At 39.1% G+C, this 20,080-nt stretch overlaps 1 protein-coding gene across 3 annotated transcripts in view; it reads left to right on the top strand.

Annotated features, from left to right (window-relative positions):
• LOC149206633 (CRS2-associated factor 1, mitochondrial-like) overlaps positions 1 to 20,080 on the top strand; it is a 122,106-nt gene that overhangs the window by 43,628 nt on the left and 58,398 nt on the right. For all 3 annotated transcript variants that reach the window (XM_089395505.1, XM_089395503.1, XM_089395504.1), the window contains one exon: positions 2,789 to 2,916. In XM_089395505.1, the coding sequence (XP_089251631.1) occupies positions 2,789 to 2,916 (128 nt within the window). The remainder of the gene's footprint in view (positions 1 to 2,788; positions 2,917 to 20,080) is intronic.

Here is a 20,080-nt window from a genome sequence, read left to right as displayed (position 1 = left end):
TGTGAGTTCCAATGCCCCAATCGAGGAATATATGATCACATTTTAAATAAATATATTTTTAAATATTTTAATATTAAAACCCTGTTATAATCATATGAACATTAAAACTATATTACACAACGAATATGAAGGAATATAGAGTTGTTGAACCAAACTTGGAAAATTTTGTTGTGTGGCTGTTTGTGTGCTCCAACAATGCTCCCAAATTCGCGTGGTCTTGTGCCCGCTATTCCACACTGTTCCTATTGGTGCCCTTGCTCTCACCCTTTTCCAGTCGCGTGGATGTTTGTATGCTCCGACAATGCTCCTAGTAACGGGAGCAGTCGCTGTTTGTCCTCGCTTTGATTCCTAGTAACCTAGCACAGCATGCCCCGACAGAGGATGCGTTGTCACCGAGGGTATGGTGGCAAAGGCCCCCAAGGTCAGCGATGAGCCCAATCTCAAAATGCAGCAGCCGTTTTTCACTCCACTCCTTCGAAAATCCAAGAGGAAATTTGTCAACTTGAAGCTTTGACCACTTAATGACTACCAAGCCTACTCAGAGTCGGAAATTCAAGCTGAAGGAGCCAATTGGGTTCCCAATCCTAAGCATACCAAGGGAAGACAGAGCCAACACCTGAACTTCATTACCCTCCACTAACAAATGAAAACACTCTTGGGTAGGGTTCTGAAGGAAAAACACGAAGATTGCAACAACGTTATCTCCTTCCTGAATGAAATCCAATGAGTTCAATGCCATGTGAGTTCCAACGCCCCAATCGAGGAATATATGATCACACTTTAAATAAATATATTTTTAAATATTTTAATAATAAAACCCTGTTATATTCATATGAACATTAAAACTATATTACACAACGAATATGAAGGAATATAGAGCTGTTGAACCAAACTTGGAAAATTTTGTTGTGTGGCTATTTGTGTGCTCCAACAATGCTCCTAAATTCGCGTGGCCTTGTGCCCGCTATTCCACACTGTTCTTGTCGGTGCCCTTGCTCTCACCCTTTTCTAGTAGCGTCGTTGTTTGCATGCTCCAACCACGCTCCAATTAAGTGTAATATCCCAATCAAAGCGAGGACAAACAACCACTGCTCCAACAATGCTCCTAGTAATGCTTGCGTGGACAAACACTACTCCCGTTGGTGCACTCATCCCCACCCTCGCCCTCGTATGCAATGCTTTGCCGCCTTTGTATGCTACAATCTCTGTTCCCATGCCATTGTCATCGTGCTGTCTCTTGTTATAATGGGCAAGTAAAGAGCATGCATTTAGAAGATGCCAAAACAAACTGCCCTAGGCCAACTGCCAAAATGCACAATAAAAGCGAACAATAAACTTTTCAATTTTATATTACAAATTTGTTGTTGCCGGATCCGCCTCCGAAACCACGGGATCTAGGACTGAGCTAGGTGAAACCTCTCCAAAATTATACATATGTCTCCCAAACTGTCAAAAATCTATGCTGGCGGTTTCTACATGGATCTAGACGGATCCATATCCATGCCCGTTTTGGATTCATGGATTCGTGGTTCCTTGACCTACATCTTGTGGATCTGGTAATGTAGGCCTAATTTCTAAACCCTTATAGGCAGCCTACAATGAGCACTTGTAGGCCAACACAAGTGAAACTCTCCACGCCAAAGTACACATCATGCTCCAAGGCGATTTTATACATAGTAAGGGCTCTGAGATGATGTAGTTACATAAGGTAAATATACATCCCTCTATCACAAGCCTTCACAGGCTCCTCCAATATTCCTAAGCAATGTACTCCACTAGGTCAGCTTCCCTTGCAAGAACATTGTCACGGTCGAGGTATCCTTGAGCCAACCCTAATCCTCCGAACATGGATCAAAGTAGCCCCATGCTATCTAGGGCATGATGCCCTCCTCCATGATGCACAATGCTCCTCCTCTCAACTTTCAAGTAGGGTGTTCTCCAAGCAAGCAAACTTTCCATGTGGCCACAATGAAGGTTGTCACCCAATTTGTTAAGAGAACTCAAACACTTAAAAAAAGAATACCAAGTTAACACCTAACTGAGGTCAATCGATCATTGAGCAAGCTTTCTCCACCTTGCAAATCTATCATGGACCATCTAGGGGTTGAACATGCACCATATACTCCAAAGCTTTTGGAGCACCCCAAACATGGTGTAAGCAATTTCAGATTAACCTGAAAAACTAACAAGGGCTACTATATTAAATATGATACATTCCTTTGTAACCTTGCTTTTGTCCAGACAAGCAGACTGCTAAAAACTTTTATTGCTGACCACTGTAAGACTAGGAAAGTTGACAGTGTCCACAACTGCAAGCTTCCTATGGGATATTACACTTAATCATATTGCTATGTTACCATTTCCCATTTGGTAGGGTTGCATTTTTGTCTACACTTGTTCTTGGCAAGTTTTCATTCCTGTATACAGTTGTTCTTGGCAGGGTTTCTCATAAATATAAACAGTGAAAGATTTGGTATTTTAACATTCTTTAATGTACTGACTGCTTTCAACCACTGTTTTGTTTTGCTGCTTAAGTTGATGTTCTCTTTGTATCTTTCACTAGAGTGCACATTCAATGTAATTTTATTAAAGGTATTTCAGATCACTCCTATTTTAGTGCTTTGCATCTGTCTTTCTATGCTTCAACTTGTTGCCCCTACGATACAAGTTTCTGTACTGTGAAGTGGGTGATCCATGAATTTCAGAAATTTACTCAACAGCATTTACTATTATTATAATATTGTAAGTGGAAGCATGTTAAATATCTCTTTTTCTGTATCTTTTCCAGGTAGAGATGGACTGACTCATAACATGCTAAATGATATACACAACTATTGGAAACGTGCACCGGCTGTGAGAATAAAATGTATGGGTGTGCCAACGGTTGATATGAGAAATGTTCGTTATCAGTTGGAGGTATGTTTGTCTTCTTATAAATTGCTTTGTTCTGTTTAAAAACAGATTTTCCAATGTCTTTGAATGGCCTGCTGCTATTTTTTAGCATGGCTACTTGTTGTCTACATATTTTTTGGAGAAAAACTTGAGTGGAGTTCAACCTGATACACATCATCTGTGATTCCTGCACCCTACCTTTTCTATTGCTATTTCTTAAAAATTAAGAAAGAGAGATGCCTCCCAATCTTAATCATATCTTCACAGTTTTCTCAGTAATGCATATCCATAGATATGATTTTGTGCATTTGCCCAAGACAGCATGTGTTAACCTTAGGTTGCAGAAGAGTCAAACACCTAATGCAGTAACTTCTGAAACATGCTCTGGATGCGCATGTAAATTATTTATATGTTTTAGTTTGGAAATGATTAGATATATATTATTTTTAAAAACTCATTTAAACCAATTTTTATTAATTGTTCTTTCAATTGAAACAAAATTTTTCTTATCTAGGAAATTATACTGCATGGGGTGTGATAGAAAGGTAAGTGGGACACTAGTATGCCTGGACCATTTGAGCTTTGCAAAACTGCATTGACTTTAAAGAGAAGACTATCATATGGCGCAAAATTATAATATCCAGAACCAAATTAGCTGTATTTACTAGTTTATGTATTGATCTGATTATTGTTTTCTTTGTTATATGCCCATGCTTGTATAAAGCTGAGATGAGTTGGTTTCACAGTGACAAGCTTGAGGATCTTCTTCAATAAAATAATTTCTGTTGAATTGACATTTCCCTCTTATGTGCTATGGTTTACTTTGTGTTGGTAATTCTTGGTAATACAGTTGCAGGTCCAATTGCAGCACTATATTTTCATAGCTCTGGCTGGAGGATGAGGGTCTTATTAGCAGCATTCGAAACGGGGCACTAAAGTCGACCCATATCTTTGTTGATTTCTGTAGCTGCGGAAGGTCTTCTAGCCTTGTGTCTTAACTACAGAAGCCTTGTTTCAATGTTTTGCCTCTTTCAGAGCTTGCATGTGACATGCAAGGTATGCATATGAGTTGCATGGGACATGCGGAGTGTGCATGATTGATTGCATGCAACATGCGGAGTTTGCATGATTGATTGCATGCGACATGCAGAGTGTGCAAGTGGGCTGCATGCTAGATTCAGAGTTTCATGCATGTGGATGAGTTACATGTGGCATGCATGAGATATGCATGTAATGCAAGCTAAATTTATGACTGGTACTTGAGTTAAAGTAAAGAAAGCTAAAGATAAGAAAGTTAACTAAAGATAAGTAATTTATTTTCAGTGAACTTGACTGTTAATTTGGCTATTGATTTTAGCTTAGAAAAATTATAAATTGAGCCTAAGGGTTGAGGTGAAGACACAATTGATGAGCATGAGTTGGAGATTTAGTGAGAGCGTGTATTTGGGTAGAGAAAGTGAGTTGTGAGGTCGAGCTAGGTATGGTGAGACCAAGAATGAATTGATCGACAAGAGAGGCCGAGTTTGCTTGTGAGAGAGGCCAAGTTTCTCGAGGGGCCATGAGACGGTTGAGTTTACATGAGCAGCATGGCATGTTTTTCCTCAAGGGCGAAGAGGCCAAGTTTTCTCTTGTATGCTGAAGTAAATCAGCTGCGCCACACGTGTGGGTCGAGAGTGCCAAGTGTGAGTTGTACGAGAGGGCTGAGTGAGGGTTTTGAGGCCGTAATTATTGCTGTGTAATTGTTGTAGCAAATTTGTTAAATTTGGCAACTAGGCCCAAACTCCACCTTGGACAACTCATATCAGCGGCTGATATTTTTATTGGATTCCTCTCTCCGAGAGGTGTAGGATTGATCTAAAGATCATCTCATTCTGACATGTACAAATCGAATTATGAATTTATTTTGTTTATGGACAAATTGTCAAGGTCGGCCAGCAAACTAATGTAGGCTCAAAAGCCCAACAGTCACGTCTATTCATCCTTAATGTTTGCATATAAATAGAAGGTGCCTTTGCCTCATTTGGACATCACTCATCTTCTCATACAGCTCTCTCTCCTCATCTGATTGAGTACCAGCAGCGTTGACCTTGTTTGACTGCAATTTTGGTGGGATAATTTCTGTTTGGGCAGGCCACATTTCTGGGCACAGAAATTGAGGCAATCCATACTGTTTGACCAGCGTTGACTGCAGAAGGGTTTGACTGCAGCGTTGACCAAGTTTGACTGAGTTTTTTGGGACTGTTTTGGGCTGATTCAGATGACTGTTGGAGGCTGAGTTGACTGGGTTTGACCGAGCTGTTTTGGAGGTCAAATTCTGCCCTGTTGACCAGCGTTGACTTTCTGGTTAGGGCTTTCTGTGGCTGCTGTTTGTTTGGACAGATTTCACTTTGATTGGGCAAGTGAATATTGCATATTGTACTCTCTCTCTGTGCTAAACTTTTGAAGAATAATAAGAAGAATTGATCAAAGGGTTTCCCCACATTGGGGTTTGTCCCTGGCTGGCGCCATATCTTGTGTCCTCTTGTCTTGGCTTGTCTTCTACTGTTTTATTTATGTTCTATCTGCATTTACTGTCATGTTAATGTGATTGCTAATCTGGAAATTGATATTGGGCTAATAAGAAAATTGAAGTAAATTGCTCTTAAGCATAGAACATACCATTGTTATCTAAAATTAACAAAATTCATGTAACTGCTATAAAAATTCTTGCTCCTGAAGTTGAATAAAAGAACCCGATGTCTGTGGGTTTTCCCCACATTGGGATTTCCTGGGTATATTTGTGTTGTTTTGTTGATGTGATTGGTTTCATGTGGATTTACTTCCACTGTTTATCACTGTTAATTCACCTAGAGTATTGGCTGTTAGCCTGTTACAAAGCAGATAGATAAAATTTATTTTAGTTCTATTATGTGAAAATATGTTGAGCAGTTAATCTGTTACTGGGTTGTAAAAAATTAACAATCTGGTGGCTAAAGATTTGTTCAAATGGCAGTTTTCCTTATTCAAATTGCAATTTTGAGCATCTGGTCAGGTTCAGAGTCCCAGATTTAGTCTAAGATTGCAGTTTGCAATTGCTGAAATCGCAGTTTTGCTCTGAACTGAAATTTCTGACTGGATTTTTAATTGGATTAAGCTAAAAAATAGCTGGAATAACAGGGTGATATGAGTGCCACATATCCCACACTCTTATTAACAAACACAAAACATAGGCAGGAAGTCTTAGATGTGTTTGGATCTTGCATAACATGTGGTATAACTCCAACAAGGCCTATAGCTGTCCCAAAATTTTTGATAGATTTCTCACTGTATCTGCAAAACTTTTACTCTAGACCATGAATGACATTGGATATAGATGCCAAAAAATGATGAAAATACAAGAGGTTTATTATTTAACTGGGAAATGGTCTTGAAGTAGATGAACATCAGGAATGTTGGTTTTTATATTAAATGTTGACTTATATAATGGGCATATTGTACTTGTAAAATATTGTCAAGATGCTTTTAAGTATTAGTATTGGCCATATGATAATGTGATGGAGGTTTGTAATCAAGAAAGTCAATAAATGACATGTAATGAAGAGATGCTATCGTCAAATCCTCCTAGTGTGATTGGTTTTGAAGGGCCTTGTTCTACATGGTGAACTAGGTTCGAAACTTTGTGGTCTCCCAAAAATAAGAAAATGGGGATCATGTACCTACATATCATGAAATCATTCCCTACATTGGGATCCTCATCATCGATATCACCCTCTAAGCATTAAAATTAGATAGAAAATGATTAACATGTCAAATCCAGATTTTGTTTGAGGGATGGGTACATTTTTACTAGGGTCATGATAGAGGAGTTCAACAACCAATGCCACTAGCATCAATATACATAGAGCGCTTGCTGCGCTTGATTAAATGTTAGTTTCAGTGTTGCGGGGGAGCGCTCCCCCCCCCAATCCCGCTCCCAATCCGCGCTCCGCGTGGGAGCGGGTTGGGAGCACGCTCTCTAAATTTTTTTTCACTCCTTGCCTTTTCGGGAGCGTTTTGCCTTTTTTGTATTTTTTTTTTGTGTAGTAATGTTTGAAATGATTTTTTTTTGAAAGAAACAAATAATTTTTGAGTGGGGCAGCTTAATGATCAAAACTAGGCCCTAGTATTGATATGCTATTCATGGTAATGTTAAATTCTTAAAGTAAAAGGATTTACTTAAATTTTTAACATTACCATGAAATGACTCAGGATGTTTGAGAGTGGTTTCGGCCTCATTGGATTTCATATGGAGAAAGTAGAATTTTAGATTTCATTCAAAATCCAGTGGACTTATCAGTTTTTCAGGATTTCAGGATTGGGGGATTGCAATGTTTTCATTGAATTTTGTTATGTATTAGGGTATGGAACTCCTATCTAATCAAGAGCTCCAATCCCTCTATGTACCTTGATGTTAGTGACATTGGTTGTCAAACTCCTCTATCATGACCCTCCTAAAAATGTTTGCATCACTCAATCAAAATCTTGACTTGACATGTTATGCTTTTTCTATCTTATGTTAATGCTTAGAGGGTGATATTAATGACAAAGATCCCTATACAGATAGAGAAGTAATGACAAAGATACCTTTGGATATTAATGACAAAGATATTCATTCCAACAAGACTAAATAATTAGACATTTCTCGTGGTGGCAAGAGGCCCAAGCATAAGAAATAGATAATAGATTTACTTCTCTTTTCTAGTTTCTAGTAGCTTTTATAACTATTGACTCTTTCATATTTATTATGATATTTTTTTAAACACTATATGACAATTTAAGTTTGAAGTTGGCAATTATAACTCATTAGTAATGAATTATGAATATGATGCTTCATGAAAGTTGAAAGTTGTTTCATTTCATTTCATTTTATAACATTTCATTTCATGTTAGATATTATTTGTTGTTGTAATGGTTACACTTAGCTTACAAGTACAACTTTGGTGATCAATGATGATAAATGTTATATATTGAATTTTGAAAGCTTGAAACTTTAAGATTGATGAATCATGAGACTCAATATGTTGTATGTTACTATGTTACTAACTTGTGGACGTGGTTGATGAAGATTATAACTTCTAGATGATTGTTATTATATGGTTCAATCTATGTTTTTTTATATCTAATTCATTATTCTACATGTTTTTGTTGACATATATGTATATATATATATAAACGCTCCGGGATTCGCTCCCAAACCGGGAGCTTCTGAAAATGTCGTCCCTGCTCCCCGCCTTTGCTCCCGATCCCAAGTAACACTGGTTGATAGGAACACTGCACCACTAACAGACACACCAAGAGCACTTATCAATGGTTTGCCTTTTACATTTGTCCAACCATCAAATACAATGGATACCCCATTTCATTCCAAGAATTTGTCAATTTACCCGAAGCGTTGGTTATGTTGGATTTTTCATGATCAAGTCCCACGGTTCTAGCCTTGTCATACCCAGGGCTCTTGTATCTTTTAAGGTCATCCTTGATGGCGCCAACCATTTCATGTCAATAAGGTGAGCGAAGAACATTGAATGGTATCCCACATTTATAGAGAAACCGATTTTTTTTTGCATCCCCATCATCTCTACACCCTTGATCAAGGAAATCTGATATGGTTCTACACCTTAAAGGGATGTTTGTGCTCGTGCCTCCATATCCACTACCATGGGTGGATGTTGATGGAGTTCTTAACCTATGTGATTGTGGGCTAGTGGTGTCATGTTCAAAGTCACCCTTCGATCTTTTAGATTTGTATTGGGCTTCTTCCTCTTCCCTTGTGTATTTGGCTCTTTGAACTTGTAACACACTTCCATAAGTTTTGATTCCTATTTGTTTATTTCCATCCCATGCCATTTTCCCTCCTCCTCCTCTTCCTCTTGGTACTCCTCCTTTCCAATGTTTTCAAATCCACCACTACCCACTTCTTCATCCCCTTCATCACTCCTTCTGCTCCCCAGCACCATTAAACCAAAAAAAAGGAACCAACGTCAAGAGAATGCCAAGCCATATAGCCATGATGTTTGAAGTTTTGAACTTTGGTGGAGTTATAGTTTCTTGCCTACAATAAAATGGAGGAATGAGAATGGGAATGAGAGAAGAGAACATCTTTCATTTAACAATGAACATATAAAAAACACAAATGCTAGATTAGAGTCTAGACCCTACCTCTTTGGCTCTCCAATGGTGCCTTCAATCCCAAGCTTCAATCTCCCTTGCAATTCTCAAGCAACCCTCTCAATCTTCCTCTCACTCACCAAATGATGCAAATGATGCATTGTGGGAGGGGAGGAAGGCTTTAATTTATTTTGCCCTTCCCCTCCTCCAACTAAAAAAAGCCGTGCACATTTTTTACCTCGGAAAGTGCTTTTTGGCGTGCGGGAGCGATTGCTCCCTGGCTTAAAAGATCGCTTTGGGAGAGATCGCTCCCCGATTGCTCTTGCTTTCGCTCCTGGAAAGGTAGGGAGTGCAATTTTTTTTAGGGAGAGCGCTGCCAAGGTTGCTCCGGATCCACTCTTGAGTGGCGCACTCTTCGGGAGTGGAATGAGGGGGGCACTCTCGTGTAGCCCTGACATTGCGGTGGCGAAGAGATGAGACTTTATTAAAGTAGAGAAGATTACATGTGCCTCTGTCTGCTAACAACTACCTTGATTTATGTGTGCAACTCTCACATGTGCAACCTCACACATGCGTCAGTACACCCTCATAAAACGTGCTTGTTGTGCATTGCCTTGATTTCTGTGTAGCCTTCTCACATCTGCGACTTGCCTCGGTTTACATGTTGCCCCTATTCCTTCTCTTTCCTTCACTTACTGCTCCTTAGTATGCGTGCCAACTTCTCTTGAAGTGCATGCTACCTAGGAATGCTTGCTATCTTCTCACCCAACAATTACTTTTATCCTTTTTGCCCAACCTTGTAATCCATGAAGCCAACCTTGTAAATTATGACCTCGTAGTTCATGACGAGATCTATGGATGAGATTCAATCTCATCATATCCTTAGATTTGACGGTCGCGATTTAATCATGAAGTCACTTAAAGGTAATTTATAGTAAATCATTACTTTAGCTAACATTAATTAATTAAGTTAATTAATGTGCCTTTACATGGGAAAAATTAAATGTCACTTTGCTAGAAAGAATTGTTGGACATCTTCTGCATGCTCGACACTAAGCCTATGCAAAATCACTTGTCTGATCCACCAAAATTCAACACTCCCTCTTAGTGAGGAAAGTATTATGCATCACCCCCAACTTATCTCTGAGGAAGATGGAGTTGCCTTTTATCAAGGCATTCGTGAGGATGTTTGCCACATTCTTATATGTAGGTACGTACTATAGCTTCACTACCCCATTCTACACAGAGTCCCGGGTGAAGTGATATGGGATACCTAATCTCTGTGTGTTTCGACTTGTCATGAAACACTGGATTTTCAAGAGCTTGATGCAACTCTGATTGTCACAACGTATCACGGTTGGCTCCAACTCTTGATCAAACTGTTCCATGAGTAACCTTTGAAGCCAAATGACCTCACATGATGGCACTCTCGCTGCCATTTACTCAGCCTTAACATAACTTAATGCAACTGAATTTTATTTCTTGTTGAACCAAGAAACAACTTCAAATCCATAGTTGAAACAATAGCTTGATGTACTTTTCTTGTCAACTGTGTTGCTTGCCCAATCAACATCCGAATAACCCACCAGCTTCACTTCGTCTCCCTAGATATAGCTCAATCCATACTCAACTGTTCTACGCAGATATCTTAGGACATGTTTCGCTACTACCTAATGCACTCGCTTTGGCTCAACCATAAACTGACTGTGTATTAACAACAAAATAGATATTCGATCTAGTATTGACCATATACACAAGAAAGCCAATCAATTGCCTATATAAAGTGGGGTCGGCTGCCTCTAACTTGGAAGTGTCAGTTTTCTTCCAATCGGTTACCATTGGCATAGCCAGAAGCCTGCAACCCTACATCCCGAATCTCTTCAAGGTCTCCACAAAGAACTTCCCTTGTCCAAGGAAGATCTACCCATCTCTTTGCCACACTTCCAACCCCAGAAAGTAGTGCATCAACCCCATATCCTTCATGTCGAAACCAAGCAAGATCCCTCTTGCAATTTGCAGTGAGCTTCTCTGAACCTATAAGAAACAAGTCATCTACATACAACACAAGAATGAGTGGCTCTCCCCTAACCAATATGTAGTATAGGTTTGAGTTGGCATCACTCTTGGTGGAGCCCATCCCTAGTAGATAATCGTCTTTCCTAGATACCATGAATGTAGTGCTTGCTTGAGTTTGTACATTGCTCTCCTCAACCTACAAACATGGGAATCCCTCCCATACACCTCAAAGCTCTTCGACTTTTCTACATAGACCTCCTCCTCAATCACACCATTAAGAAATGCCGTCTTAACATCCATCTGATGGATCTTCCAACCCATCTTTGCAAGAAATGAAATCATGGCCCTGACAAATACCTAGCTACCTACCTGACAAATCAATGCACGAATACGTTTTTTGAGGGCACAAAATACCTAGCTACACCCTCAAAAAACGTGTTCGTGCATTGCCTCAAATTTTGTGCCTACAGATTTCTGTGAAGCCTTCTCTCACGTGTGGCTTACCTCAGTTTGCGCCAATTTCCTTGATTTGCATGCCCAGCTTCCTTGATTTGTGTGCTATCACTATCCATTCTATTTTCCTCGCTTGCTGCTTATTGGTATGTGTGCAAACTTCTCTTGAAGTGTGTGCTGCTGAGGAATGCATGTCATCTTCTCTTCAAGTAATTACTTTTATCCTTTTCCCCAAACTCATAATCCACGAAGTCAACCTCGTAATTGATGACCTCATAATTCATGATGAGATCTATGGATGAGATCAAATCTCATCATCTCCTTAGATTTGACGATCATGTTTTATTTATAAAGTCACTTTAAGGTATTTTGTATTAAATCATTACTTTGGCCAACAATAATTAATTAAATTAATTGATGTGCCTTTACATAGAAAAAATTAGAAGTCACTTTGCTAGAAAAGTTTGTTGAACATCTTTTGCATGCTTGATACTAACCCTATGCATAATCACTTGTCTTAGCCTACCAAAATTCAATAGTGTCCATGGTCTTTGATAGAATCTTCAATGTCATCACCATTGAGTTTGTTTTTGTACATGTGATAATGAGATGAAGTTGAACATGGGAGAAACCAAGGTATTGGTATGATCCTTGTTACCCATCAAAAAGTGGGTAACCCATATGAGAAATTTTTCTCCTTAGATAGCCAACCAACAAACAACCCTATTGATCGACACTTGACATGATGCCATAAATCCTCCACATACATATGCTCCAACCAGATCTCTTTCTTCCATCCAACATGCCTCCTTGAAGGAAGGTGGTCATCCATTGACATGAACTTTTACCATTTTGCAATCGTGTGTTTTTGCTTATTATTTTGGGGCATACTAATATGAATCAAGGGGTGATCCATATAATTGACCTATCTTGACTGTATTCTTATTCCCTCACTTCTCTTGGGTGGTTAATCTTTGATCCTAGTCTAGTGGGTCCTCCCCTAAGGCCTTAGGGTTATAGAAGGATAGTACTAGAGAGGCTCTAATTGAAGTAGCTTGCTCGCAGTCTTCCATACTTACCACTTTCCATCATTCCCTCTATTTCACATTCATTTTTTAGGTAGGTGGTCATTGGTCATGGATATTGGCACTCTCTCATCCTCATCCTTATGTTTGGGCTGAAAAACATTGCCTTAAGTTGATGCAACTGAAATAATGATTAAAGCAAAGAAAGCCACAATAAAAGAAAAAGAAAAATGTAAAAGATGGATGGGACTAAAATTAGTGCGTGGAAAAAAATCTAGCATGAGCTCTACCCCCCTCATTAGCCATCATCAATGTCTAGAGAACTTGATGCTCCATGCATAAAAAGGGACCCTTGTAATGTCCTAGATATGATGAGCAAAAACCACCTCATCTTAAGGGGTAATAAATGATAAATCTCGCAAATGCAAGGTTCGGCTCCTGAGCTATGCACCATCGCAAAGCATTATCATAAAGAAGTGCAAGGTGCACCAGAGGTGTGGAAAAAGCAGGTTGAGGAAAGTGTTAACCCATGCCTCCATGATTGCTCCCTCCTTACATCTATACATCGGGATGTTGGACCACCATTAGCTAGTCACTTGGCCTCGAAGTCCTGCCCTCTACATTACCACCATCTCCACTTGCACCTATGCACTGATGTGTTGACCTGGGACTTGTCACTTCCCCTTTGGGGTTAGAAACACCTAATAAGTTTATCCATTTAGCCATCCAAAACATAAGTGAGGGAACACTTATACTTGGTCTAGTTAGATATTTGATGGTGATCTTTGTGTGAAGTATTGGCTGTGCCTCTAATTTTAAGTATGGTCCACTATGATGCATCTATGGTTTTACTTACCTAATGATTGATTGAGTTACACTTGATCTTGAGGAGGTTTTGTCAGGTGATCCACATCACAACAACAGAAGCTTCTAGAGGTGATTGCCTCACCTCCTCAACAGAGCTATAGAAGTCGTACCATTTAGTGCAAAGAGAGAGACTAACTTTGATGATGCAACATTGCCTACCTAGAGTAGAGCGTTGGCCTATTTTTTGCTCCCACTTGATGCCTGACACCAAGAGGAACCCCCAAATGTTGGAATGCTGAGCCCGTGATGCTTAGAGTTGGAGATGTTGATGATGTGCCCAGTGGACCCAGGATGCCCCCAAGTTGGCCTTAACACTGTTTGATGGGAATCACTTGATCCATAGCCTAAATAATGGTCATCCTCGAGATGACCAGGGAGGACTTGCACATCACTTTGGAGCCCCAATGCTTGAGAGATATAATGCCATGTCATCCCTTTTTCTCTTGTCAGGGTGATGTAGGGCATCTTTTGGGCATGACGTCTTAGCATGGAGATAATTTTGATGACTTGTACATGATCCTTGAGCATTTCTTGGAGTATGGAGCACCTTTTAGCCCTTACCTCACATTTTGAGGGCTTATTGAGCTCATTTGGAGGGTGACATCACACTATTGGAGCATTTATTCTCACACATGTGGGTTCTATTGGCATATTTGTCTTGTTTTTGAGCTATGAGGTTGGCTTCTAACCTCTTTCTTGTGGAACACTCAAAAGTGAACTTGTCTTTAGGGCTTTTAGTTAATTTTTTTTGTAAAGTGAGCGCAGGAAGGCTCATATAAATAGAGCCTCCTCCTCACTTCATTATTCATCATCACACATGTGAATTCGACCTCTTGTTAGAAGAGTGCGAGTTGGTTTTCTTTTTCACTACATAGGCATAATGTGATCTTTTGTGGATGAAATTTGGCTTGGATGTGATTTTTGGCTTGGAGACACTATTCTGGGATTGAAAGAAGAGCTATTGTGGAAGAGTCTTGTAAATTTATTGTTGATTTTTAATATTTTGCATGCTTTAAATGTTTAAGTAGAGTTTCTGTTGTTGCATGAATAAATGCTTATTATTGGTGGAACTTTGCTTCATTATTGCATGTAGAATTATAATTAATTTCTCCCTTCACAAGAATAGTAGCTAGAGTTTTACAAGTAGATGCCCTAGTGCATCCCCCTTTACTGTTGAGAAATCTTAGGGGCAACAAGTGTAGGAGATTTCTCTTTTGTTGATCACTGCTTGTGATGTATTTTTACTTTTCTTGATTTACTTCATCTTTCCTTTATTATAATTAGTGTTCTCTATCATCAAACAACTATGAAAACATTAAGAACAGTGAGACAATAGGACACAAGATGTAGGCAATTAGTCAGGGCTAAAACCTCTCCAACTTGAGAGGAAAACCCACCAAATTTCTCTCTTCTTATAGGATTTCAACATACAAATTCCAAGATCTTTGACCCTTGACCAAGAACCTCCAAGACCAAGCCAAACCTTGCTTTTAGCAGCTTTTGCAAATTCTGACTTCCAACAGCTTCTTCTGCAGATTTGACCAATCCAACAACTTTTTCTGCAACTTTGACCTACCTAGAAAAATCTTCTGCAACTTCGACCTGCCTAGAAAAATCTTCTGCAGAAACCCTAACCCTTACAAGTGTGAGAAATGATGGGGTGATCTTGTTCCTTTCTCCTTCACTTCGGTAGATTCTCTCTCCTAGAGAATTCAACTTCCAAAATAGCTCCTCTTGATGACCTAACTTCACTACTGCAACTCGGCTTTTCTATAGCAGCAAGAACCCTAATTCCTTCGCATGTGTGGAGAAAGTAGCCCTAGAAACAATCCAAAAACTCGATTTTCTCTTCCTTCTTCATCTCTTCTCCTTCGCACTTCTTCTTGTTCTTATGATCGAACTTGTTGTGATTGATTTGTTGCCTTCAAGTGAATTCAATGTCTCCTTTATATAGGTTTCTTATTGGGTTGAATTGCTTATTTTAGGCCGAGTTGTTCTTGGGTGCAGGCCAACTTGAATATTTCAACATGACTTAGTCTTGGAGGGTTCTTTGACTTGAATTTGACTCAAATAAATTCTTTTTACAATATGTAACATGCCCAAATGGGTCATTCGTACATGACAATGACTCATAAGCCCTAGAAGCTCTAAATGGGAGCTTGACCTATAAAATAAATTTACTTGAGCATGAAACCCATCCCTCAAGAACAACAATAACAATTTTATTTTTCTCATTACATCAAATACATAAAATCATGAGTACATATGTCATTATGAAGACCGAAGCTAGTTACATATTTCAACACTCCCTCTTGACTAGGAGTAGGAAGGTATTCATAATCCATAGAAGGTACTTGGACATTTTCAATTTGAAGAATTCTCATAAGAAGAGTCGGATTGGTAACCCATCTGTATAGCATCATATCAACCAGCATTGTCACATAGCAAGCCCTTGACTAACTCTATCTCTCCACAGGTTTAGAGCACAATGTTGGCGAGACGAATGATTTATAGACACCATCATCATTATCTCTCAACGTACATAACCTTCCCGGGTGTTCACAAGATATGTCCTTCTAGGACTATTCTTATCTTGGATTCCTAGACCTCAAAGAATATTGGTCCTCTACGACTACTCTTATCTTGGATGCCCTACCACATCCTCAAAGAGTATTAGATGCCCGATGCTTACCCAATCCTCCATTCTTTGTTCCCAAGTGAAGATAAGAATGATGTGCCTATCTCTCCTCTCAACTAGGGAGGATATACTCATTCCTATTAAAGGAATGTACCCAAGCTCCCTCTCAACCTGGGACTTGTCCAAGCTCCCTCTTAGCTAGGGACTTCCTTTCCAAGTTTCTTTTTAACCATAAACTTGCTTCTAGGCTCCCTGTTAACTAGGGACCTATTTCTAGTGGCAACTCTCTCTTCTTTGGTGGAGATCATGGGACCTTTAGCTGCTTGTAGAGCTCCTTCATTCGATGTCATGAATTTCATCTTCTTTGTCTTGTAGGGCATCGACCATCTATCACTTTCCTTCATGAACCATGTCAATCATGTCATCCTTCCTTTCATCGGAAAGTGATTTGCTAATCCATATCTGGATTTTACTTCATACACCTACCTTTTCCACATCATGTATCCTTAAGGATTTTCCATCCTTCCAAATGAGTACTTATTTTTAGGCGACATCCGTGATTCTCTTCTGATAGTCATGTATTTAGCCTCTCTAGATATTGTTCAAAAATCAAAATCACCTTTTTGTGATGGCCCTTCATCATGACATTTACTTGTTGCAATATCAACATCCTGCACACATATTGACACATCTCTAAGATGTCTAGTGTCAAGGGTCTTCTTTCTTTTCAAGGTCTTCATACCTTTCCCATGGAGTTATCATGGCCAATTCTTCTATTTATCGGATGTTGATTTCCTTTTCTATGTGACCATAGTTGCATCTTCATGATCTCTTCTTCCTTTCTTCACATATTGCTCCCCAGGAACTTCCATCCGTAGTTCCTTCATCCTTGTCAACCACCTCATATTCCATATGATGACATATTATGTTGATTTCATCTAGTTAAAATGTGAATGATGCCTTCATGCATCCTTCCAGTGAAAGAGATCCCTTTCCTTTGATCATACTCATGAGGTAGAATGTTCATCCATGCTATCTGCGACTATATGATGACATGACTTAATTTATTAAACATATGCATATGTACCTCTTTTCTTCTTTTGGTCATCTAGGCTTCTTTCAACAACTCTCTTTCCTTGATTGAGAGTACTTCAACCATCTTGACATGCTGCATTGCTTTGCCATCATACCGTCATTCTTTCAAACAATGAATCCCATCCAAGGTGGAATTCTCAGTGAGACACTGGATTCTTCCAAGAGATGAGCCTTCTAATGAAGATTCCAACAGAGGATCTTGATTATCCTCATTTTGCAAATGCTCCTTCCTAATGATATATGACGAGTTTTATGCTAGATGACTTTCTTCTACCCATAAGTACTATTTATGCTTCAAATAAGGTTACCAAGAGTTACTTCCTTCAAATGATAATTGCCATAGACTTCTACTTCAACTATCTTTCAATCTTCTTTTGATGATGTCATGAGTTCTTGCTTCAATCATATGCCCTTATGATGCCATCTCCTAAAAATGATGCATCCTATCGTGGTTCTAAAGTTTCCTATCATGATAGCTATAGTTTACAACACTGAAAAGCGCTTGGTGAAGAATATTATCTCAATCATAGTAGAGATCTTTTACTTCCTCCTTCTTTGATTTCTTCTTTTCAGCGTCTTCCACTTCTTCAATGATATGGGCTTCTTCCCTTCCTCTTTTGTTGTTGTCCTTTTTGAGTTTGGGACAATCTCTCTTATGGTGCCCATATTCTTGATAACCATAGCATTGGACCTTGGCCATATTCTTCTTTTTTTTGAGGACCAAACTTCCCAAACTTCCCTTTTCTCTTAGCCATGGCAGCAAATGCTTGTGTTTGCTCGTTTGATCCTACATCACTTTTTGCCTTCAACCTTGTTTCTTCAATTTTGCATAGTGACCAAAGTTCATTGAATGGGGTTGCTTCCTTCTTTCCATAGATGCTTGATGTAAAGTTGCCCCATTCCTCTGGTAGTGCATTGAGCACTATGGTGGTCATTTCCTTATCAGACATTATTTCTCCCAACTCTTGTAGTTGGTCTCTAATTTCTGACACCCTCATAAAGTATGAGGCTATTCCTTCTTCTTTTGATATCTTCATCTTGTAGAGTTCTTGTCTTAATGAGATCACTTCTCCTACAGTGCTTACGAAGAACAATTCTACAAGTTTGTTATATATTTCTTTTGATGTTTCCAACTTTGATACATAGGGAATGAGGGGATCTTTGATGGATTCTATGAGAATCCTTTGAGCCCTTACTTCCCCTTTCATGTACTTTGCAAAAGCTTGAGCTTCTTCCTTTGGAGGTTTAGTGATTGAGCCCTTAACATGTTCCATGACTTCATTTTCTATGAGGATCAAATCTGTCCTCTTCTTCCATGCAAGAAAGTTTGATGCCCCAACCAACTTGTTGCTTTCCTTGCAAAAAGACATTTTGATAGATTCAAATGTGGACATAAAGATACTTACTTGTGAAGATACTCCTTGATGACAATATCTTCAATCTGTTGCCTTCTTGATTTTTATGATGATATTGATAGAAGATGTCTTCCTTCAAAAGTGATCCTTCAAAGAGAGGGAGATCACCTTGATTCCTTGATGATGATGACAATGCTTTCTCCTTGCTTTTTCTTCAATATGCTTCAATCTGTAGTTCTTCTGTATTTGATTAGAGGTAGGGTCTTTTGGGGTCTCCTTTGATGTGATGTTTGTGCGAGGTTCCCAAGAATGCTTTAAGTGTAGGATCCTTCTAAGGTTTTTGAGGTCTCTTTTAGAGGCTTCTTTCAAGATTATGATGTAATCCTTGTCCTTTTGAGATGAGTGGTCGTTCTTAATGAGTGATGCTCTTGATGATCTTCTAGTGCTTTGATCCTTGAGTTTCCTTCTTTACGCTGCCCTTCCTTGACTTGTCACCTTAGCTTTGATACCATGTTGAGAAATCTTAAGGGCAACAAGTGTAGGAGATTTCTCTTTTGTTGATAATTTCTTGTGATGTATTTTTACTTTTCTTGATTTACTTCTTTCCTTTATTATAATTAGTGTTCTCTATCATCAAACAACTACCAAAACATTAAGAACAATGAGACAATAGGACACAAGATGTAGGCGATCAACCAGGGCCAAAACCTCTCCAACTTGAGAGGAAAACCCACCAGAATTCTTTCTCTTCTTATAGACCTTCAACTGACAAATTCCAAGACCTTTGACCCTTGACCAAGAACCTCCAAGACCAAGCCAAACCTTGCTTTTAGCAACTTCTACAAATTCTGACTTCCAACAACTTATTCTGTAGATTCAACTAATCTAGCAAATTTTTCTGGAACTTCGACCTACCCAGAACAATCTTCTGCAACTTTGACATGCCCTAAAAAATCTTCTGCAACTTTGACCTCGAAAAAATCTTCTGCAAAAACCCTAACCCTTGCACGTGTGAGAAATGATGGTGTGATCTTGTTCCTTTCTCCTTCGCTTGGGTAGATTCTCTCTCCTAGAGAATTCAACTTCCAAAATATCTCCTCTTGATGACCTAACTTCACTTCTGCAACTCGGCTTTTCTGCAGCAACAAGAACCCTAATTGCTTCGCATGTGTGGAGAGAAGTAGCCCTAGAAATAATCCAAAAGCTCGATTTTATCTTCCTTCTTTGTCCTCTTCTCCTTTGCACTTCTTCTTGTTCTTATGATTGAACTTGTTGTGATTGATATGTTGCCTCCAAGTGAAGTCGATGTCTCCTTTATATAGGCTTCTTATTGGGTTGAACTAATTCTTTTAGGCCAACTTGTTCTTGGGTGCAGGCCGATTGAATATTGCAACATGACTTGGTCTTGGAGGGTTCTTTGACTTGACTTTAACTCAAATAAATTCTTTTACAATATGTAACATGCCCAAATGGGTCATTCATACATGACAATGACCCATAAGCCCTAGAAGCTCTCAATGGGAGCTTGACCTGTAAAACAAATTTCCTTGGGCATGAAACCCATGCCTCAAGAATAACAATAACAAGTTTATTTTTCTCATTACATCAAATAA

The sequence above is a fragment of the Pinus tabuliformis genome, chromosome 1_2 (assembly GCF_031772625.1).
Source record: "Pinus tabuliformis cultivar Carrire ecotype Pingquan chromosome 1_2, CPIR1, whole genome shotgun sequence".
NCBI classification, from domain to species: domain Eukaryota; kingdom Viridiplantae; phylum Streptophyta; class Pinopsida; order Pinales; family Pinaceae; genus Pinus; species Pinus tabuliformis.
This window is presented reverse-complemented; position numbering and strand designations above follow the sequence as displayed.